We start from the raw sequence: 21770 nt of genomic DNA, 5'->3' as shown, positions 1-21770 counted from the left end.
ACCCAACTGCACTGAAGCATGGGAACGACGTAAAGTCAGGGGAAGGGTGGAAGGGGGGGCATTCCCTTGATTTTAGCACTTTGAGCGAGAACGAACCTGAGGCTCCTGAGAGAGGAGAACCTTGGCCTTGCAGCCAGAGGAATCCTTAGAAAAGATCGGTTACGGTAAAGAGATCTGGAAGCGGAGGGTTGCAGAGAGACAGGCGGGAGGAAGATAAAGAGGAGAATGGAGGACAGATATCATACAGAGACAGCAACAGTGAGAAAGACTGAGAGGTGTCAGCGACACAAAATGGGACAGAAATGTTGAAAATTCCCCAGCAGATCATTGCTTCTCTCTCTCGTTCTTAAAAGGCTTCCGATAAAGTATTAAAAAGAGTTTTAATAGGATTTCAATCTGAATTTCAATGAGGGATTGCACAGCTATGACCGTTATAGACCTGTTGCCTGGCAACGCCTTTTGAAATAGCCTAGGAGGATCCCAGAGGGCAGATGTAGGCCATATAGTAGCTGCCTCTGAAGTGATCCTTATAATCATTCTCTCCATCATTCGCCCAACATCTACACCATCAGTAGAGCCATCCTCTCAGTTTCCCATCAGTTTGATCAACTGGACGATGGTCTGGTTAATACTGTGAACAGGTCAGCTGTGAGAGGCAACTTTCAGTTTTTAATACCAGATCAGGAAATTTGGTCAAAAATGTGTGAGAAAATGAATTTGCAGCAGTGGACAATATCACGATAGCGCCCAGATGTCATCCAGCTGGGCATGGACAGTTTATTATCTGGTATTTTGCTTTTAAATAGCCTTTTCCTACTCAATCCAAACAAACATCCATCTCAAAAAAAAGAAAGAAACTGACAATCACAACTTGCTAATTATTATTATTTGTTAATTATTATTTAACAGCCTATTCTTTTATTCACCTAATACGAGGCACAGGTAGATTTTTAGACCAAATTTGACGCTTTTAAGAAACACCAGGAAAATAACAACAAATAGAACTAAAACTGTTGTAAATAACTATGAAGGAATGCATCTCTGTCCACCTAAATGAAGAGACAGTAATTTCATAAAGAAGCTGAGATCCCAGACATGTCCTTCACATTCTGACAACAAAACAAATCCTTTACTGAATTAACCTCTAAATCAAAAATTAATTCAAATCAATTAATTATATTAAAAGTAATTTTATATCTCACAATGACTCTATATACTCTTTATATATTTATAGGTGGAAAAGTCACTACAACCCAGTCGGTGCTCCTTATTGAGTCTTTGGTAAACTTCCCCTGAAAAACAGCGTCCCTCTCCCACAGTGAGAGACAGCCAGGTCCCACCGTTTACTGGTGATTATGTGATGCGATTTTGAGCCAAAAATTTGAATACCATCTTTGTCACTATTCACGATGCTTGGAAGGTCAGGATCTCAATCATAACAAAGAAGCTACAGCATCCACAAGCTGAGACATTTTTAGATTTACAAGAGGAAAAGAAACCACAGATCTCAACATCAAAAGTTTATTTCTGGTTCTGATTATTTATAAAACTATCTACTATGCAAAGATTTTATTTTCCGTGTTTAATACACTCTCAGGCGCTATAGTGTGTCTGGAAGGTTAAAGTGTTTTGGCTGTGAGCAGTCGTTTTCATCATACCTGTCTTTCCTTCGCTCCCCTATGGGCACAGGGCTGACAGAGATGCGAGGTAAAGTGGAAATGGAGCCTTGTGATTGGCTGCTGGCGAACGAGGATGTCTCCAGATTGAGTGGTGATTGTGGAGGAGTGATGAGACTGGGACTGCTACACTCAGAGTGTGAGAGGGAGCCTGGATTCAGGGGAAGAATAAGACAGATTAAGATGACATTTACATCTCACATGAAGACTTTAATCTGATTATAACTGCATTCACACCATTCTGTGATACACAGAGCTTTTATGTAGGACAGTAAACACCTCGTCTTACTTGCCCTACATCCAGAAATATCCTGACACTTCATTTTCACGCTCAATGTAAAAAGATATGGCTCTAACTACCTGAGGAGGAGCTCTGAGTAATCAGATCTTGAATTGCCTGGAGACTATTTACAACTGGACACATTCTTTTTTTGTCTAAACACTATCTGACCACTTAGGATGCGTCATAATTTGGTGGTAACCAAAGACTAAAGACTCTGACGGGCTGATGGGTTTAAATGAGATTTCAATTTCATCTTTCAATATCAAAGTGGCAGCTGTTTTTCTTCTGCCGGTTCTGTAAAACCTCAATTTAAAACGTTCATCTTGCAACTCAGTGAACCTGACAAAGTAAAACCTGGGGGTCATGACTTGAAAATGATGGCTGGACCCATAGCTGCTGGTTTGCAGTTTGACCTCAGGTGCTTGAGTATTTTAATACCAGTGTGGTGAGTGAGAGCGGTACCTCTGTCTGACCCCAGCATGGAGCGGGGGTAGCGGGGAGTGGAAGGGATTTTGATCCTCTCTGTGCGGTACTGGACATTATTGGAAGAACCTGGCAGAGGGATGAGATGATACAGGAATGAGCGCTGTGACATAATATTCAAAAAGAGAAAAAGGGACATCGAGTCGGTGACCTTTAAGTGTGTGTATGTGTGTGTGCTTGCGTGCGTGCCAGACTGACCGAGCCGTGCGCTGGAGGGCAGTGAGTTTGTACCGTGTGAGGCTCTGCTGCTGCGTGACGAAGAGGATTCAGAGTAGTCGCCTGCGCGCTTCTGCTGGCTCAGGTCCAGGCTCAGACGACCCTGGTGTTGTGGGCTGCAAAAGCCAAAAAAAAAAGAAGAAAACATGCCTTAGGAAACACTAATTATGGATACAATGCTTGCAATTATTTGAACATTCATGATATTGTAAAAGTCCAGAGTTAATTAAATCGATGGGCTAAGCCAAATCACAGCGGCACAAAAAGAGCAACAGCAGGAAATTATTTTCAACCAAACCCGAAATTTAATTATGTGATTTTGCCTTTGGGAAACAGGCTAATTAAAAAATATTAGTCATCGTAACAAGCCGGTCAGAAACAGACAATTAAAGAGCCTGTGACGTAACCGCCGGTCTTTAAAAGGGGGGTCGAGGAAAGGTGAGTGCGAAAATGAAGAGTAACCTGGTGTGGGTGTGCTGGTGACATATCTGGGAGGCGACTGATGGACAGTTGCTGGTATGAACGCGGTGGCTGCGCACGGTGTACACTGGATTCCTCATCACAGCCGTCACAGCGGGGCAAGGGGACAGACCCCGGTGGGCTGAATCTGACAGAGCATAGACACACCGCCATGTTAGAGAGGGGGGGAGTCTATGATTATGGTGAGAGCAGGAGTTTATGTAAGCGTCGGAGAAACTCACTGGGAGGTAGGGTGCCGTTGTAGACTGTGGGGACGAAGCCGACGCTGTGCCTATGGGAGCGGCTCGGGGAGGAACGCAGCATGTCCCTGGGCTCTGGTGAGTGCTCGTCGTTAGAGTAGCTCTGTGATGAATGACAGAAATAAACGGTTACCATTTCACCCCCTGCAGGGTAACAAAACACCATTATGTCTTGGGAGAAATTCTCTACCCTGCCAGACAAGTACCATATGAGAAAAATGACAGAATGAACATCCCACACTGGTAAAATGAACATTCATCCCCCCCGCTGCATTCTCCTGTGTGTGTCGGGGGCCTGAGGACGTAGCCAGGCATGGCTGTCTGAGCCCCAGGCACTGACTCAGCTCCTGGGTCTGGTGGCTGTGCCGGTGCAGAGGCATCAATCACTCCGACACGCTGGCTAAGAGGCAAGTCCCAGAGGCATTACTCTGACGGGGCTGTAAATTCTATTACAAAATGGATGCTTTGGCCCACTGGGATGATTTGAAATGTTGGTCCTGTTCTGAATTCAAACTCAAATGCATCATGTTCTCATATCTTTATCAGAGAAGCTTCTAATCAAACTTCCGTAAATTGGATTTTAGAGGAGGATATGCACAACATACATTTTTGTTTGTGGCCTTAAATGCACTCACTTGGAAGGTGGGAAGAGTGATGGTCTGGGGGGTCATCCTACGTCGAAGAGCGGGAGCAGATTTAGGACGCGGCCTCTTCACCTCCGGCTCCTCCCCTCTGGTTCGGCCAATGTCCTCGTCACATGACTTCCTCGAGGTCAGGACCTTGCCATCGAGGAAATAGTGGTTTCCGTTCCGGTCTCTTTCTCGCTCGCTCCTATCTCTGCTCTCCCCTGCTGCCATGGAGATGGCAGCCTCTCCCTTGCCGTCTGAGGTGATGGTGCAGTCGGAGGCAGAGCTGCTTTGATGCTTGTGTTTGAACTTAAAGGAGTCACTGCGGGTGGGCGGGGTGGGAGGGGTTGGGGTCGGGGTGGATGAGGAGGAGAGGGACTCTGTCTTTGAAGGCTGTGGGGAATGGGAAGATGCAGCGGCAGCCGTGGCTACTGCTGCAATCTGATTGGCTGCCATGTACTCCATCTTAGAGGAAGGTGTTTCGGGGCGTTTGAAAGTGTCTGGGTCAAAGATGGACTTCCTCTGCTTGGGCGATTTGTAGATGGAAAGCTGGGCTGCTGCTGTGACTGGACTGGTGTTATCTGGTGCGACTGACATGCCTCCCACCATCATCTTGGGCCACGTGCCCCCGCTGTGCTTCTTCTCCAGGGTTGTTTCCATTGTGATGCAGTCTGAGGCAGAGACGGGGTCAAAGGGCAAGGAGGAAGGTGCCTTGTTGTACGGACAGCACTCTTGGAAAGCACTGGGCCCATAACGACCAGTGCCCAAGTCCGAGGCCGGCCGAAGGCCAGTGGCGTGGAGGGAACCTGTGGAGAACTGCTTGCTGATGTCACCGTACACCTCGTCAGATTCACCTCTGACCTTCCTCCTCTCCCCAGAGATGCTACTTGTGCTGGTGCTTCCAACATCAGGGCAGAAGATGTCAGTCTGTGTGGAGCTGTTGTGTTTGAGGTTGCGGCTGTTCCGCGAGTGGATCTCGGACAGGTGAATGCGCCCGTTGGACTTCTCTGATGACTCACGCAGACTCTCAAAGATGTTCTGGCCTGATGTGCTATGAGGGAAGAACTGCGAGGAGGGTAGAGGAAGAAGTTAGCTACCAAATGATACGCTGGCAAATGAACTGGTCATAGGGTGTCACAATTCTCTTAATCCCTGATTTTGTTTTTCATTTTCAATTTTTTTTTTTTTACAGCACTAATGGCTATGAAATAACTATTATACCTGTCATTTACATTTTCAAATTCTTCTTTAAAACATAGGGGTATTTCACAACAACAACTGGACTTTATCCAGGTGGCTTTTTGGGGGTTAGGGTTAGGCAAGTTCAAATAATAATCATCAAAAATAAAGAATCCAGAATACCTCGAATATGTCCTGATAAACCTTTTTCCCAAACAAATCAATAAAGGATCTCTGGTACTGTCATCAGTTCTGTGCAGTTCGTTTTTTTCCACCATGAGTAAAACAGCTTCCCAAGCAAATCAATAAAGGATCTCTAAAAAGTCAAATAAAGCCAACATCTTTAATGCTGTCGGAGTTACTCTGAGTACCAGATAGGGGTGGAGAGAAAAAAATACTGGGACAATTGCCCAAAGCTTTTGATTTTGATGCTTGAAATTGAAAGCTTTAATTTAAATCGTGACGCCCCTAATTGGTAATGTGTTAGATAATCCAGTTGAAGTTGTGAAACTGCTATGTAGGGCATGCAAAAGTAGAAAGAAAGCTTGTAAAGAGTTTCGGCACAGGTGAAGAAGAAAAGGAGCTCAGAAAATGAGACGAGTGTGGCCCACCTTCATGAGAGAGAGGCTGAGAGAGTCCCTGCAGCTCCTCAACAGAGCCTCACACTCTGTCACAGATTTGTTATCCAGAGCAATGCCATTTATCTGGGGAGTAGAGAAAGACATTGGAAATAAGGACAGGTCCTTCAGCACTGAAGCAACGCACGTTCGTCTTTTTGATCCTCCTCCGAGGCGTGTGTGCGTGTCTTGGGTGGCAGTATTATTAAAATAGATGCACATCTATAAACACGTACAGGTGACATATCTCCTGAACATGAGTGTGCCGGGGGCCTGAGCTGCCTCTCACTCTGCTGCGGCGTGGAAACCTCGAGAAATCTAGGCCAGCAGTCTGAAGAAGACTCATGCTGCAATCCGCACATTTCCATCACAATGGTCTGAACTTGAGAAGAATCTTTTTTTCTCAAATGGTCGGAGATATTAAAGGGCAAAGCGAGTGATATATTGTGGCAGAGACTTATTAGAAAATGAGGGAAGAACTTTCTGCTTCAACCTAGAACACGTCTGAGACGCTTTAATCGAGAATCTCTGATCTCACCTCCGAGCCAAGGAGTGCAGCTAACGACATCCAATTGCATCCCATGCATATTTCATTGCAGATTCAGCACTCTTGACTCTTTTTTGCATTTAAGCATTTAATAAGTTATATATAACCCGATACACTGATGTGATTAACGTCCACAAGGGCATGATAAAATACGATACTCTCCCACGATTGAGATCTCTTAGCACATCATCTGTACTTACCATTGCTAATTGTGGCTGCAGCTGAACTATCATCTGGCATATCAGTTCCCTGGCTACATGGAGGAGACGGCTATGCTGCTAAATGGTGAGCGGAGATATCTAAGTCCTCTAGGATTTAAAAGGTAATGCAGAGATTTCATGCTTATTTTAAACTAGCAGGGGAGTTAAGATTGCTGCAGCTACTGGCCCTATTAGGGTCACTTTCTGAATGACTGAGATGCACGGTTCCATTTCTGGTATTTGCCTTTTGTCCTTCTTTCCCTCGAGTGGGAGTATATTGCAGCTGTGTGTGTGCGAACACAGCTCCACCTAGCCCTCTAGAGCTGCAAGTTTCTGGAGGATTTAATCAAAGCAGGAGACTTTCCCATTTCGACTTCACATACTCAACTAAATCCCACCTTATCTGGGGGTTTGGAGTGTGGATACTAAGGCCTGGATTAGAAAGCCAAAGGCACCTGTGTGAGCTGTGCTGAGGTAGATGTGGAGGAAGGCAGTATAAAAAAAGAAATTTAAAGAGGATTTCTAACAGGCACTCACAGCGATCAGTCTGTCCCCCACTGTGAGAGAACCTTCTCTGGCTGCTGGACTGCCCTGGACGATGGCGGTGACGTAGACGCCGCTTTCCAGACCAATCCCACTGTCTGAGTTGGAGAAGAGAACAACAAGCATAAAGCATAAACAACCAGACGGCATTTAAATCTATTTATAGGCAGGCTAAATAATGTAGCACTCTGATGCACCTTTGTGTCCCACGAGGTTGATGTGAACGGGAGTGACAAGCCTTCCTCCCAGAGACTTCCTTCTTCGTACCACCATGTTGATCAGCCCTCCGCCATTAAGCACAGCCTTCACCACCTGCTTCCTGTCCTTATTGGTCAGGTCCATGTCGTTGATCTTCAACAACCAATCATTCACCCTGGAAGCAAAAAGAGGATGGATGATGAGGCACTTGATAAACAGTTAGGCCAAAAAAAGGGCACAGGATAGCTTCTTGTGGCGTACCTTAACCTTCCATCTGCGATACTTCCTTTGTCCACCCTTGTAACAAATATCCCACAATCCCCCGGTAAATACGGATCATTTACCCCTTCAGCGATATCAAACCCAAGTGCCTTCAAATCCATGTCATCCTGTAAAAAAGCCAATGATATAAATGTCAGTAAAGTCGCTCATTTTGACAAACTTATTTCGACATCATCAAAGTTTTGGCAGTCTTTAGAGCGCTGCTGGTGCTCAGCAGACTGGCGTGTCACCAAATCACTCTCAGTAATAAAAGCTGAGCACTGCTCTTACCCTGTCCTTCTCAAACTCCACCACCTCTGTCTCCCACTCCAGGGAGTCCGTGTCGATGGCTGAGTCGTGAGAGCTGTGGGCCATTAGCTGACAGAAGCGGGCCTCCTTCTCCAGCTGGCTTTCCATCTTCTCCCTTAACAAAAGAAGACGTCGCGCACAAGGTTAAATGTCAGTCGCTCGAGGAGGAACGGGCAGCGCCACAGAAAGAAAGAGTCGCACACAACCAGTCTGTATACTGGGCATTACAGTGTGCATCATTATGGATGTAGAATCCAGCGATAACATTGTATACATGTTTTGACCTTCTTCTTTTTTTATGTCAAAATAGACTCAAACTCACATTTCATACAACCTTTCTCACACTTCTGTTTTGTGGTTTAGGGAATCAAGTTTATATTTACACAGAAAAAAACTAAAAGTAGAATGCACACAATGCCCCACTGTCAGTAAGATATATGGTGTCCTACTGAGGCATGCCTTGAGGGTAGCTGTGACATTAAAACCCCAATCTTGCATTGTTCTTTACAGAGGATGAAACTCTCAAAGTCACAGGACACTGCAGAATGACTCAAAAGTGGTTGTCATATACACTTCATCCAGCAGAGGGAGCCTTTACATACAATATAAACGCATGTATATGCAGGGAGGTACAGAGAGACACTGAAAAACCCAATGTGTGTCCAAAACACTGCTGCTTTTACAGGATTACACTTTTTATCTGGGCATGAGGAAATGGCGCCAGGCAAAACAACTGAGCGCCACGATGTCTCCAACGGCAGCATATCACACCCTGCCACACACTGAGTACAACAGCTTATAGAGACAAAGAAAGTCAACAAACACACAGTCGGCCAAGTAGAGGCAATAATGTTCTCTGCTCGCTCGAATGCAGAAGGATTTTCCTTGTATACAAGTGTAATTAACATCGTGATTGAGGCTTCAGAACCAATTTGAAGACTCACTTTAGTTCTTTGAGCTCTCGCAGCGCATCGTTCTTCTGTTTCCTCATATCGTCCAGATTACGCAAGGCATCAGCCAGATCGCTGACAGCCCGGTCACGTTCCCGCCGCAGGTTATCACACAGAGTCCTGGAGAGGGAGAGGAGAGAAGCGTATTAGGAGGAGCAGGTATTAGCCGATTATTCTCGAAGATCTACAGCTTTGCGTGAGCCCTCCAGCTCTGTCAAGAGTCTTTAACAAACCCACACACACCGAACACACACACACACACAGACTGACCTTATGCTCTCCCTCTCCGCCACTATTTTGTCCCTCTCTTGAAAGGCCCAGTCACGTCGACATTTGGCCACCTCAGCCTCCTGTGTGGCCTCCTTCAGCTCCTGGGACATGGCCTCGTACTGTTTCCTCAGCATCTCAATCTCCTTGTTGGCTCGTTCCATGTCCAGGGTGGCAGAGTCTTGTTTCTAGAGACATTGAGTAAACATGAATAAGATTATACATTATTCATAGCATTTGCATTTGTTAGAACATGCTACATTTTACAGCGTCTGGTGTGAAAAATGCTGAATTAAATATTAAAAAAGGTAAAGACTATCCAGATGTGTGACTTTAAAACAAACCACAGCTAATTGTCAGGTATAAAAGGTTCACATGGCCTGCAGTAGGACTGTTAAGAGGGCCATCTAGTGGGCACATACAGGTGTAACCGAAATCTGCTTGAGGGTCAGTCCTGACGTCCTGTAACCATGTGCCTAACCTTCAATGTGCAATGTGTTTGTTACCTGTCTGGCCTGATAGTACTCTCGGAGCAGCTGATCCCTCTGAATGATGGCCTCCGTCCTCTCCTTGCGGGCCACGTCCCTCTCCTCCCGGACCATCTCGATGTCCTTGCAAGCCTGGCTCAGCTCCTTCTGAGCCTCCGCCTTGTCCTTCACCTCGTGGCAGTACTTCTCCAGCAGCTCGTTCCTCTCGCAGATGGCCCTGTCGCGGTCCACCAGTGACGAGTTCAACTCCTGTCACAAAAACAAAGTGGGGGGGTGGGGGGCACAATGGAATGAGGGCATCTCAATACTGTGAGTCATTAATGCAATGTGAAAATAATATTTGAGGGCTGATGCGGTGTTATCCAACACTAGTTGTGAATCTCTTTTGTCTGTCAACCGGAGTGTTCAGAAATGTTCTTCAAAGAAGCCGGCGACAGGGCTGAACTATTTTTGTCCAGTGTTCTGTGTGAAAATGGCCTTTGATCTGAAAGTAGATGTCTGGCCAAAGTCATGAACAGACACCTAAAAACCAGACAGGCACATTTTAAAATGGAAGGAAAGTTTGCTCAGTAACTCTGAGGAAGACAGAAAGTCTCTTGGGGAAAGCTGTGACTGATGAGTAATGACAAGCACAACTTTATTCCAAAAAGCTTCATATATCCGACTTTTAAAATAAAGTCTAAAGTTATAGAATCAGTTTGGAAATATGTACTTCGGCAAATATGTACCTGAAGCCAGCAACCGTTTAGCTTAGCACAAAGACTGGAAGCAGCTAGCTCTTGTTTAATACATTTGTAGAAAAACTGAACTGTAAAAACAATATTTCACCATTTTATTGGGTGTTGTGAGCTCAACTATTTCTTGGCATGGACCAGTGATTTCCTGGAGTTCTTGCTGGGTGCATGGCAAATGGGCCCAGACAAGAAATAGTCCAGCACAGTACCATTTTGGATTAAAAAAAAAACAAATAAATAAAACAAGAAAGGTTGGACATAGCCACTCTAGCCATTTCGCCCCTGTGCCCAGTCTTTATGCTAAGCTAATGCTAACTAACTGCAGGCTCCAGCTACAGATTTACCAAAGTGACATGAGAGTGGCACCAATCATCTCATCCAACTCTCAGCAAGAAAGCTAATAAACATATTTTTCAAAATGTAGAACTATTGCTAGAAGTTTTTCATTCAACATGTCTCTAATATATATTGTGCACTGTTTGATATTTTCCATACATTTTTTTGGCTTGATGTTTCTGACATCTATATCTTTCAGGTTTAGCCTCCATCTTCTTCATGTAAAATAATAGTGCATCAGCTGTATCTGATTCTGCCTCTTCAGCCTCATACCTGTCTGAGTGCCTCCAGCTCTTCACTGGCCACCACCCTCTCTGAAGACGTGTTTTTCAGTCGGGCCTCGGCCGCCTCCAGTTCCGTCTGCAGCTTGTCCAGCTCCTTGATCACCTGGTCCCGCTCGCTCATGATGAGCCGGTACTCGTTGAACACGGAGTCCCTCTCCTCCTTGTACTTCTCGCAGTCCTTGGATGCCTTCAGCTGCAGGTTCTTGTAGCGCGTGACCTCTGACTGCAGTCGCTCCATCTCTCTCTGCAGCTCCTTGTTCTGAGCCGAGGACTTGTTCAGCTCCTGCTGCACCGAGTCGAACCTGGTAGGGCGCGGAGGAAGATTGGGGTGTTTCAGTGAACACTTTTACGTGAAACCCATATAAAGTGATGTTGGCTGCAGCTTCAGTGTCACTCATATGAGTGCTTGTTACCAACTGTGTGTGTCTGTGTGTGTGTACAGGTGCTGGGTAATATAACATGATTTTCCTGAGTTTCATCTGATGTGACTGGCTGACAAATTCTCTCACCTCCTCATCGAGGTGGAGTACTGCTGCTGGTAGTGCATGGCCGAGTCTCTCTGTTTGAGCAACGCATCCATCTGCTTCTGTAGCCGCCGGTTCTCCTCCTCGGCCTGCTCCAGGCGACTCAGGTCTGTGTTGTGGTTCGCCACCTTCTCGCTGTAGCGCTTGCTCAGGGCGTCATACTCCTTCTTTACGCCCTCCAGCTTGTCCATCGCGGTGTCATACAGTTTGTTCAACACCTCTGATGAGCCCTTCTCTCTCATTACCTGAGGAGGACAACAAAAGTCATATATAAAGTCATTATAAAACTGCTGATGGTGTTCCTAATGTTGATGCCATCAGATGAAATCCACTAAGCCTGTGTTTGCTGTGCCACACCTTAGCAGCAGATGGCATCAATGTGTAGGCAGGATTCTATTTTTACATCACAAGCAAATCCTGTGCCAGCTCAAACAATGGCTTTTTTTAAGAGTAACTGCAATTTAGGCACGGAAACAAAACCCCAAATTTGGCCGGCAAAATTAGCTGTTTTATGTGTAGAGTGTGTCCTTCAGCCTGCATTATTCATTCCCTGTGAGACTGGATGTCTCATTATTGCAGGTTTTGCTGATTAAGTGCCTCCTGATTACTGACAGGGCTGCTCTGACCCGAGGGCTGAATTGACCGTGTCTACCCAGCATATACTGCTTATATACTGATCTTGTAGCGACACGGTTTGGGTCAGTGTGCCCTTTGCCCGAGCCAAAGCCCTTTCCTTCTGCGCTTGCCCTTTTCTGAAATGCACTGTGTGCATTTCCCTCTGCTTGGCTGCCCTGTGCTCTTAGCTACGGCAGTGTTCCCGTGGGTGCTGTGTGAGACAGTACTGCACAGTCGTCCAATACGGGTCACCGCACCCTTGTGCTGTTTAGAACAAAGTATTCAGTGCACAGAAGAAAACAAGCAATACTGTTTGATGTTCAAAAATGAATGACTTTGAAATATGAAGAGGTGAAACTCCCTCAGCACTTTTAATAATGTGTGATGCTGCAGCACAGTAACAAGCAGTTTGATTCTGCAGATTGCCTCCAGCATCTGTTCCAACCAAGTAAATCTCTGAAGGCAATTCATGCCCTTATAACATCTGGGCAGCTACAAGCATTTGTATGTGCATGTGTGTGTGAGAGTGTGTGAGTGAGTGGATCGTACCTGCTGTTGCTGCAGCCGGAGGTCAGCCAGCTCTTTCTGGTCTTGACCGTGCAGTCGCTTGAGCTCCTCGCAGTTCTGTTTTAGGTGGTTGTGCTCTCTGACAAGTTGGGCGTTGTCCCTCCTGAGTGTCTCCATCTCCTCCTTCAGCTGGGTCTGTTCGCCCAGGACGCGGCTGTGCAGCATGCTGGAAAAAGTGGGACCGTATGTTTATGTATAGAGAGGTACATGATAGACATAACAGAAAGCAAACTTTGATGCTATTAAGCACAACTTTGAGCATGTGCAATGGCAGCCTCAAGTTTCCACATCAGACTTGTATAAGTTGCAAACTGGATCAGGATGAATAAGGGTTGCCAGGTTAATAAACTCATGACAACATCTGTGTTACTGATTAAACCGGCCGTTTTACAACAAAAAATGCTCACCATTTCTGGAGCATACTTTGAAGTAGGCTTGCCATAGAAAATGCAATGCATTCAGTGACTTTGAGATTGCAACTACAGGGTAAAACAACGGTTGTTTTCAGCATTTGTTGACAGTGGATCAGTTTGAAATATGTCAAGGAGTGGTTTTATACAGTAGGAGTAATGGAACTAAAAGTTGCTGAAGAGATGAAGAGCTGCAGGCGACAAGCTGCGCCAACCAGCTGTAACCAACTGCTTTTGCCTCATTAACGTTATCAGGTTCCCTTTTTTGTATCTGGTTTAAATTCAAAATAATGTCAAATAGGGAAAATGAAATGTGATTCCTGCTTCTCTGCGCTGCGACTCTGCTGCTGCAGACACTTATAAGTAGAGGAGGTGGGAAAGTAATGCGATTGGTGTATGCTCAAGCACTGTGCGACACCAGTCAAACTGACTATTGCAGCAAGCCGACTATAAGCACAGAGAAAATGTATATTTTTAGCAGGTGTATGTGAAAAAAGCCTTCTAGTGTCAAACCCTGCATATCCATCATTCTACATAGTGAAGCTCAAATATCCAACTGGCTTCAAACCCAGCAGGAGAACTCAGCAGGTGATATGCAACATGTAAAACTTAAAAAATAAACTTGTTTCAGACAGTATCAGGAGTGGAGGCTATCAGGAGGGGCCCTGCCTGACTCATAATGAATGAGACAGCACAAAACAAACAGTTTTAGCCAAACGTATACAGTTATTTATATGCTGTATAAATGTCTACCTAATGAGGAATTACCATCTTAAATTTGACAACTTGTCTTTTGCTTCTCTCATTTTGGAAAATAATTCTAAGTGGCTACACTGTCTAGCAGCTAATACACCGTATGATCAGTTTCTATGCTCCAGAAATGTTGCCTCAGCTTACGAGCTGTTAGGCTGAATTATTCAATCACATAAATGCCTTTATTTCCAAGCTTTGAAAACCGTGCATGCTTATTTATTTATTTATTTTTGTAGTGCCAATTCCCTTTGAATGTGAAAGCCAGCTGTAGCTCCGAGGGATGTTCTTTCAATTAGGTTAATTGCAACAACATGCCAGTATTTGCAACAATTCCGGTAAAACAATGCAATAAAACGTAATTATTTCTACGCTGAAAAGCAGCAGGTGGCAGGTGACAGGATGTTCATCCTACGCTTACAACATTGGCACACCAGTCCAGACACACATTCACGTGGGAATCTGAGGAAGTAGGTGCACTGCTTGTACACTACATAATACTACATAAAAGAGTCGCAGACAAATGGATACGATGTCATAAGAAATACTTACTGGTAGAAGTCAGCCTCTTTTACAGCCTCCTCGCACCTCTTTAGTGTTTTGGTGTGCTGGTTCTGGAGAGACTGCAAATCTGCCATGGCCCTCATGCACTGACTTTTGAGACGCTCATAGTCATGACTGGCTTTGGAATTTGGCCTTACGGAGAAAAAGCAGAAAGGAATCAAACAGTCTACCCAGCAGCAGCCTTGTACGATAGTGTGGCTCAGACAGGAGGATAGAAAAGACAGGGTTGACCTTGTATGACAGTTCATAAGATGGGAATGAAATGTTCAACTAAATGTAAACAGCATTAAAAAAGTATGCACTGGTGTAAGCAAACAGCCTTTGTATCATCTGTTGCACAAGAAACATCTGGTGAGGAGAGCACATTAAACTTAATTAAGCAGCCAGTGTCAGTACCCTGTGTCTGTAAGGTAGAGTCAAGACAGCAGAGAATAAGTGGATGAAAACATGGCAGCCAGAACTGAGGACACTGACATCATGACTTTAGCAATCTAGAGAGAGTAAACATTACCAATCATAAACTTTGCTGCTCTGAGAGCAATGAATCATAGGTCAAAGTCAATAGTCTGGCCTGATGCATTTAATTTGGGGATAAAGAAAACATGTATAATTACAGTAGACACATTCATAGACATCAGCCAAATTAAAGTGTTACCAGAAGGGAAATAACAGTAACAACAACAACAACTTGGCAGCAAGGACAGGATTTGCACCTGCAGTCGTCGAAGGTGGTCCCGGGCGATGCCAACGCCAGACGCTTGCGGAGCTCGTCCCTCTCCCTGGTCACCTGGCGGAGCTGGAACAAGATTGTGTCCAGGTTGTCGCCGGATGGCCGGTTGTCGTTGATGGCTGGGGGTGGGGAGGACGCTTCACCGTTAACAGGCGAACCTGTGACAGTGAGCACATTACCGGAGGCTGGGACTATTGATCAGCACACACTGGAAAAGTTCCTCAGAAGTAACATCATATACAGTAGCCCAGATGCCATTAAATCAATCTTCTCCTACGGACATAAAAATTTGAGCACTATAGCTTGAAACAAAGACAATTTCAGGGCTGCAACTCACTTATTTCCATTTTCGATTAGTGCGTCAATTAAATTCTGGATTAATCAATTAGTTGTTTGATCTATAAAATGTTAGAAAATGTTGAAAAATGTCGACCAGTGTCTTTCAAATCCCAAGATGCGCCCTCAAAAGGTCTTGTTTTTCCACAACCCAAAGATATTCAGTTTATCGTCATAGAGGAGTAAAGACACCAGAAAATATTTACAGTTAGGAAGCTGGAATCACAGAATTTTGACTTTTTTCTCCTGAAAAAATCCTCAAACTGATCAATTGACTATCAAAATAGTTAGCAACTAATCAATTAACTGACTTATCCTTGCAGTTCTAGACAATTTATTGAAGCATTAAGATTACCCAGGCAACCAAGAGTTAAATCCTGCTCAGCGGTCAAGGTAGCACCTCTGTGCTATGCAATTTCTACATAATCTGTTCGGGGTCTGTTTCGTGATAATTTGCTGTAAATTTACAGGATTGGATCTTGAATTTACAAGACTACACCATTTGTAATCTCTGGCATGAGAATGAAAGGCAGAAAGAGGAGATAGGATTTGGACTTGATGATGTTCGGTGTGGTTTAAACAGGTGTATCCACATACTCTTTGATTAAATTGAAGCACCTCGAAAGCCAATGAATTTGAAGCCTTTGTAAAAGAACCCCACACTGAAATACTTCATCTATATAGTTGTTTTCTTCAATTCAATTTCTTTACCCTGGCGTTGTGTATCCATTACGAGATCTGGTGGGCCCATTCTACCTGTCATGACCGAGATTAAAAAACAGAGGAGGATTCGTCATTGAAGTCACGAGGTCATTCTCTTTCACTGTGTGTCCTTCCCAACAAAAATTATCTATCAGCATTGTTTTCTTTATTAAAAAGAACACCCATGGCTGGAAATCTGAGGATTATGTCCATCTTTGGCTCAACATTTGGCCCTTTCGGAGGTTTATGTAACACAGCTGAGTCATTTGGATCTTTGTCAAAACAAGGAAAAGGCAAGCGTGGCTTCCTTCAGGAAAGAGAAAGACACAGGGAGAGTGTTTTACCCCAATCCCAAACTCTGTAACCCAGCAGACAATCGAGATTACACTTAAAATCAGTGTAAACACGATCCCACGTGTCGTAATTTAGCCACGGTGATGGCATTTACTACGGTGTGCTTGGAGATAGTACAGAGCCTGTCTGGCCTGGCGTGACACACACAGCATTAACAGGCATCTTGGGTCATTATACATACCAACACTGCTGAGGGAGCTGCTGCTTTCCGAGTCGGATGGCATAGTGGAGAGAACGCTGTATGTGGAACCTGCCAAGAGACAAAGGCCATGAGGAGAGATGCATTCGGGAATAAAGCCTCGATAGATTGATTAACCAATTACACACAAGCCTGAATTAATTGCCTGTACAATGTGGAAAGAGGTGAATATTACACAGTCAGCTTCATATTCCCTGCACAGCTGTATGATAAATTTCGATGCAGGGTTTATACTTGGAATAATAACTTCAACATTCCCTCTTAGCGGCTCTATATTATCGCTCCGCACCGCCGTCGTCATTAAAACCTCCTCTCCCTCACTGTGCACTCTGCCTCGCTTTGATGTATAGTCCCTGTATGTTTCTGCTACACAGGCAGAATGTCACGGCTGAAATGGGATTTTCTCTTTTTATGTCAAGCACATGGTGAGAGAGAGGGAGAGAGAAAATGATTCTCTATCTGAATAGCTGTACGCTACACACTGTTAAGCTGGCGGATATTTCACACAGGCGGCCACAATCCATAGGAGAGAGTATGCAGATCCCCATTATACTGCAGAGTCCCTGCTCCAAAGGGCAATGTAAACATGGTGGAGAGCACTGACAGAATCTTTTATAACACACATCTTAGATTTGTGCTAACTGGAGAAGGCATCAACCACTGTGTTGCACACTGAAAGCTCAATTTCTTTCCTTATTTTTACCAAATAGTCGGGTTTAAACTGTTTTCTAAGTAGAGTTTACGGCCCCACATATCCACAATTGCTGTGTTAGCTACTGTAAGAAGACACTAATCACCACAATTAATAATGAATAAAGTCCCCTTAACATCAGCACAGTTTAGAAAATGCCTCCAAAAATAAAAACTGAAAAGAGAAAAGGAGAAAAGAGACGATATGCTGAGTCTTTCTATGCGAGTGGAAACAGTGCTAGCACTGCAAATGGTATTTTCTACATGATTTTTCACACCAATCTTCAAACTTATTTTTAAAAAAAAGATCTGATTTTTATAAATACAGATTTGCCATTATTGATAAGCCTGCTGATTATTTTCTCAATTAAACCATTAACCGTTTAGTCTAAAAAATGTCAAGGCCACATCTTTAAATGTCTTGTTTTGTCTTGCCCACCAACCAAAACTCAAGGTATTTAAGAAAAAAACAGCAACAATGTAATGTTAGATAAAAAATGCATATTTAGAACAACAATCTGAGTTTTAAATTTAAAAGAAACACAGGATAATATCTAACTGATATCAAGGAAATGGGGAAAAAGAACAAGGTGTGAACATTTCAGAAGATCAATAGTTGCATATCTGGAGGGTCTACAATGTCCTTACTCATTTGGAAAGTCACTGAATTCTTTATCATACCCAAAATTAAGAGTAAATACCTCTATGTCTATAGCACAACCATGCTGGAGGCAACGCGGGGCAATACATTTAGATCCTCCCATTTATTTAGGTTTTACCCTGAAATTGTACAGTTTTGGAGAAATATTCGACAGACGGTTAACATTATGGGTTATGATACACCCAGGTCATGTATAGTACTGTACTTTGGTAATATTGTGTTAAGAAGGTGCAATATGTCAGAATTGGCCACCTGTCAAATTCATACTAAAAACAAAGAGGGTGCAACATACCACCAGATCAAAACTGGTATTCATACACATTCCACTGATAATGTTAGTTAATTCTTTAATGTCTTCAACTTAAATTTTGACATATTGCCCCATTAAAAAAGACAGATATTTGCTAAAAGTCAACTTACTAAAAGGCCGTTATGAAGAGATGCTACAAGGCTGAACCACCAATGTAAAATTAATGGCTGAATATTGTGAATGAAATCTATAACAATGGACAGTTAATTTATAGGATAAGAACTCAAGATGAAACAATGTCAAGAGAAATGGGAGAAATTGACAATGTTTACATGAAAATAAAGTATTAAAAGACAGAGAAAACAGCAAATTCTCACATGGGAGAAGCTGGAAACACTATGTTTTGCTTTTTTACTTGAAATATAGCAAAAGAATAATCAATAATAAAACGTGTGCAGAATAAATGTCTTTCTATTGGAGACTGATTATTCATCCAATTATTTCAGCTCCTAATAAATGATGGGAAGTCAATAAATGATGTACACACTGATAAATAGACTAATTTGAACCTGCATGAAACAGCCCCCTGAGGCACAGATAATACTAATGTAATGTGATAAATGCACACTAAACACATGGACAGAGGCCTTGCTGTGTACAGGGTTTAAGAGAGGAGAGGAATGGTAGCTGACTTTGTCAGCAGCAGGCAATAGATTGACACCAACTGTTCTAGATCTCCATCTCTGTCCTTGCCTCCCCACTGGGTTTAGGCTACAGCCCTCAATGTGTGACAAGGCCAAGCCTAATTAACTATGAGCTCTGTGCGACTGAGCCACTCCATCTTAGGCCCCGCAGACAGAGGAGAGGAGAGAGGGGCAAGAGGGGAAAAGAGGCGAAGGCATGGAGCAGAGGAGGACAGATGAAAGGAGATAGCCTAACTAAGTCGCAAAAGAGATAAGGAGGGAGTGTGTTTGAGAGACAAAGAGGGAGGAAAGTAAGAGGAGAGACAGTGAGAATAAGGAGCAGGGCGGAAAGGCTTTTAATCTGTTCTGACATTCCCTGATGCTTAACACTTTTACCCTGCGAAGTGCTCCGAGCACGCAGCTTTGATTTCATATTGTTCCATCAGACATGATGAGAACCACTCAGGGGCTGCACAGCATTAGTCCTCTACAATCAACTCACCGCTTTACAAAAGGCTCCTGCTCATTTGCATGGCTGCACTGAAAAGCAACGAATGACTTCTTGAACCTTGTGTGACTGACGGGTGTCTTAGTTAAAGACACTGAGAGGTATTATGCCATCTCAGCTGCAGGATTAATAAGCCTATTTTAAACTACTGAGTCTGTAAAAGCCAGAAAAAGCTGGAACATGTAGCTTCTTTAACGTTCCATCCCTTGATTTGGAAACAGAAACACTCAAATGAATTAAAATCCCAGTAATCTCTGCCACTGAGGACACTCGCATTCAAAAAAAGAAAAAACACAGCTCTAACTCCCACGAAAGAGGCAGTTCTGGGACAATCCTTGGTATCTTGCAATCTGATTTGGCTGCAAGGACAAGTACGTGCACCACAAATTCCCATATTTAGATCAGTGTCATAGGCTGATTAGTTAACCCCGTAAGCGCAGCAACAAACGCAGCATGGATTGCATGTCAGATACAAGGCCGCTATATCTGGCGGTCGATTGGTCAATGGCATTAGCCTTTTCCAACAGGCTTTTAATCATCAATAGCAATTAGCACCAGCCATAGCCAGTGAGGCTGATCATTTGTAAACAGGTTCACTGCGTCAATAAAGCATGCATCTATTAGGGTAGCATAGATCTGATGGTCTACAGCGGGAGAATGCACCAGTCACTGCCAAAAGAAAAAAAAAAAACTGAGCAGACCTGACAAATCATACCCAACATTCAGATTCAATTCTGACTCGAGCTGCAACAATAATACCAATAACATGAGACTATTTTGATCATCTATTTGTTCCAGTAATTACGCAAAAGAAGTCAAACAGTTGCTTGTTGTAGCTTCCTAAATGTTAGGATTTGATGCTTATCTTTGTTATTAATTATAGTATAGTCTTTATTTTGTACTCAAAAGAAGCACTCTGAAGATGTCTCTTTGGCATTAGTCACTGTTTTTTTGACATTTTATAGACTCAACGATCGATTAATTGTGAATATAACTAATTATTAATTGAAAGAAAATAATCGTTGGTTGCAGACACATTTCTAACAGATGGACACGTCACAGCCGATCTCATCAGGAGCCATTAGATATGATAATATGAAGCAAGCATCTGCTACTGACTTCCGTCAAGGGATGCACTCTAAAAGGTGAGAAATATTCAGTGGAGAACCTGAGGCGACTGTAACAAAGGCCCGTCGCTGTGATCTAAATAGGTCAGGGGAGTGCTCCCCCTACCTAAGGGGATCCACCTCCCCCAACTCTCCCTTCCGCTTTCCCTCCCAATCAAGCGATGTGCTCAGCAACCAACAGTTGCTTCAGACAACCAGATTATGTTCTCCAGCACATAAAGCAAGATGACACGCGTTGCCATGGTGAAGCTGGATGAGAGGAATAGTAAATCCTGCAGCATGGTGGAAAAAGAAGAAGAAGACCCTGAGAGTTGGGAGGCTGGTGGAGGAGAGCCTTATCAAAGAGAGATGCGAAGTCTGGCTTCCACCGTCGGGTGAGACTAAATTATTCATCAGATCCGGAAAAATTCTCTTATCTGACAATGAGTGCGTCTCCCAAAACATTAAACACATACGATTACGATCGCAATTGGACTCTGCTGCTGCTTCAAACTTTCCTTTTATCAGAATATGTTGACAAGCCTTGAAACTATGGATTCCACGCAGCCGAGGCGTCTGATCTGTTCCAGTGAACACAAGAGACACAATTTTCAGGGCCACTTGGTAAAAGAGCAGCATTAGCATTCCAAAAATAATACTGTGTGCTATTCTTTATTAGCCGCTGTCAGCTCTTCTCACTGTCAGTGAGCAACAGTGATTAGAAAAAAAAAAAGAAGTCATGCACCAAGAGGCGAGCCTCAATAGTCTTTGTGGTCTTTCTCCTTTTGTGTCCTCAGCTTCACAACCATTAAAACTACAGAAGCGCAAATAATAGCAACACTAATAATACGGTTGAAAACTACCCACTCATTTTACAGTGTGCTTAAGTGAAGCTGAGGGATGTGTCAGCAGTACGCCAGAGAGCAGAAAGCATCTCTTTTACTCTGACATCCCAGGCCTCTAAATCCTGCCGGTGGTTGTGTTCACAGTATGGAGGATGTAGTTTGAATTAGTGATGTACACAGCACACCTACTCTGTGTCAATAATGGCTGTAATACCTGAACTCAGGATATTCACCGATACTGGAGAGGTGAGAGTGGAGAGGTGGCAGTAAGATGGACTTTATGATCAAAGTAGCCTTTTTGGTCATCTGGCCTCGTCTTCCTCAATTGTAGAGAAGGAAGAAGAATTCTCATACTTTACT

The 21770-nt window shown here is 43.8% G+C and overlaps 1 protein-coding gene across 5 annotated transcripts in view; it reads right to left on the bottom strand.

Annotated features, from left to right (window-relative positions):
• The window catches only part of dlg5a (discs, large homolog 5a), a 40697-nt gene that overhangs the window by 11370 nt on the left and 7557 nt on the right, over nt 1–21770 (bottom strand). The window contains exons 2-22 of one of the 5 annotated variants that reach the window (XM_084375471.1): nt 16650–16718; nt 15060–15234; nt 14335–14478; nt 12605–12788; nt 11426–11685; nt 10906–11218; nt 9581–9811; nt 9078–9262; nt 8802–8927; nt 7840–7972; nt 7549–7676; nt 7287–7462; nt 7084–7187; nt 5794–5886; nt 4013–5068; nt 3360–3480; nt 3121–3265; nt 2641–2774; nt 2422–2511; nt 1659–1827; nt 97–174 (exon numbers count right to left, since the gene is read on the bottom strand). In XM_084375471.1, coding sequence (XP_084231597.1) covers nt 97–174; nt 1659–1827; nt 2422–2511; nt 2641–2774; nt 3121–3265; nt 3360–3480; nt 4013–5068; nt 5794–5886; nt 7084–7187; nt 7287–7462; nt 7549–7676; nt 7840–7972; nt 8802–8927; nt 9078–9262; nt 9581–9811; nt 10906–11218; nt 11426–11685; nt 12605–12788; nt 14335–14478; nt 15060–15234; nt 16650–16718 — 4114 coding nt within the window. The remainder of the gene's footprint in view (nt 1–96; nt 175–1658; nt 1828–2421; nt 2512–2640; nt 2775–3120; nt 3266–3359; nt 3481–4012; nt 5069–5793; nt 5887–7083; nt 7188–7286; nt 7463–7548; nt 7677–7839; nt 7973–8801; nt 8928–9077; nt 9263–9580; nt 9812–10905; nt 11219–11425; nt 11686–12604; nt 12789–14334; nt 14479–15059; nt 15235–16649; nt 16719–21770) is intronic. The other 4 variants (XM_084375472.1, XM_084375474.1, XM_084375473.1 and 1 more) reach the window with 4 other exon arrangements.

Source organism: Pagrus pagrus (genome assembly GCF_965226575.1).
Source record: "Pagrus pagrus genome assembly, chromosome: 15".
Lineage (NCBI taxonomy): Eukaryota > Metazoa > Chordata > Actinopteri > Spariformes > Sparidae > Pagrus > Pagrus pagrus.
This window is presented reverse-complemented; position numbering and strand designations above follow the sequence as displayed.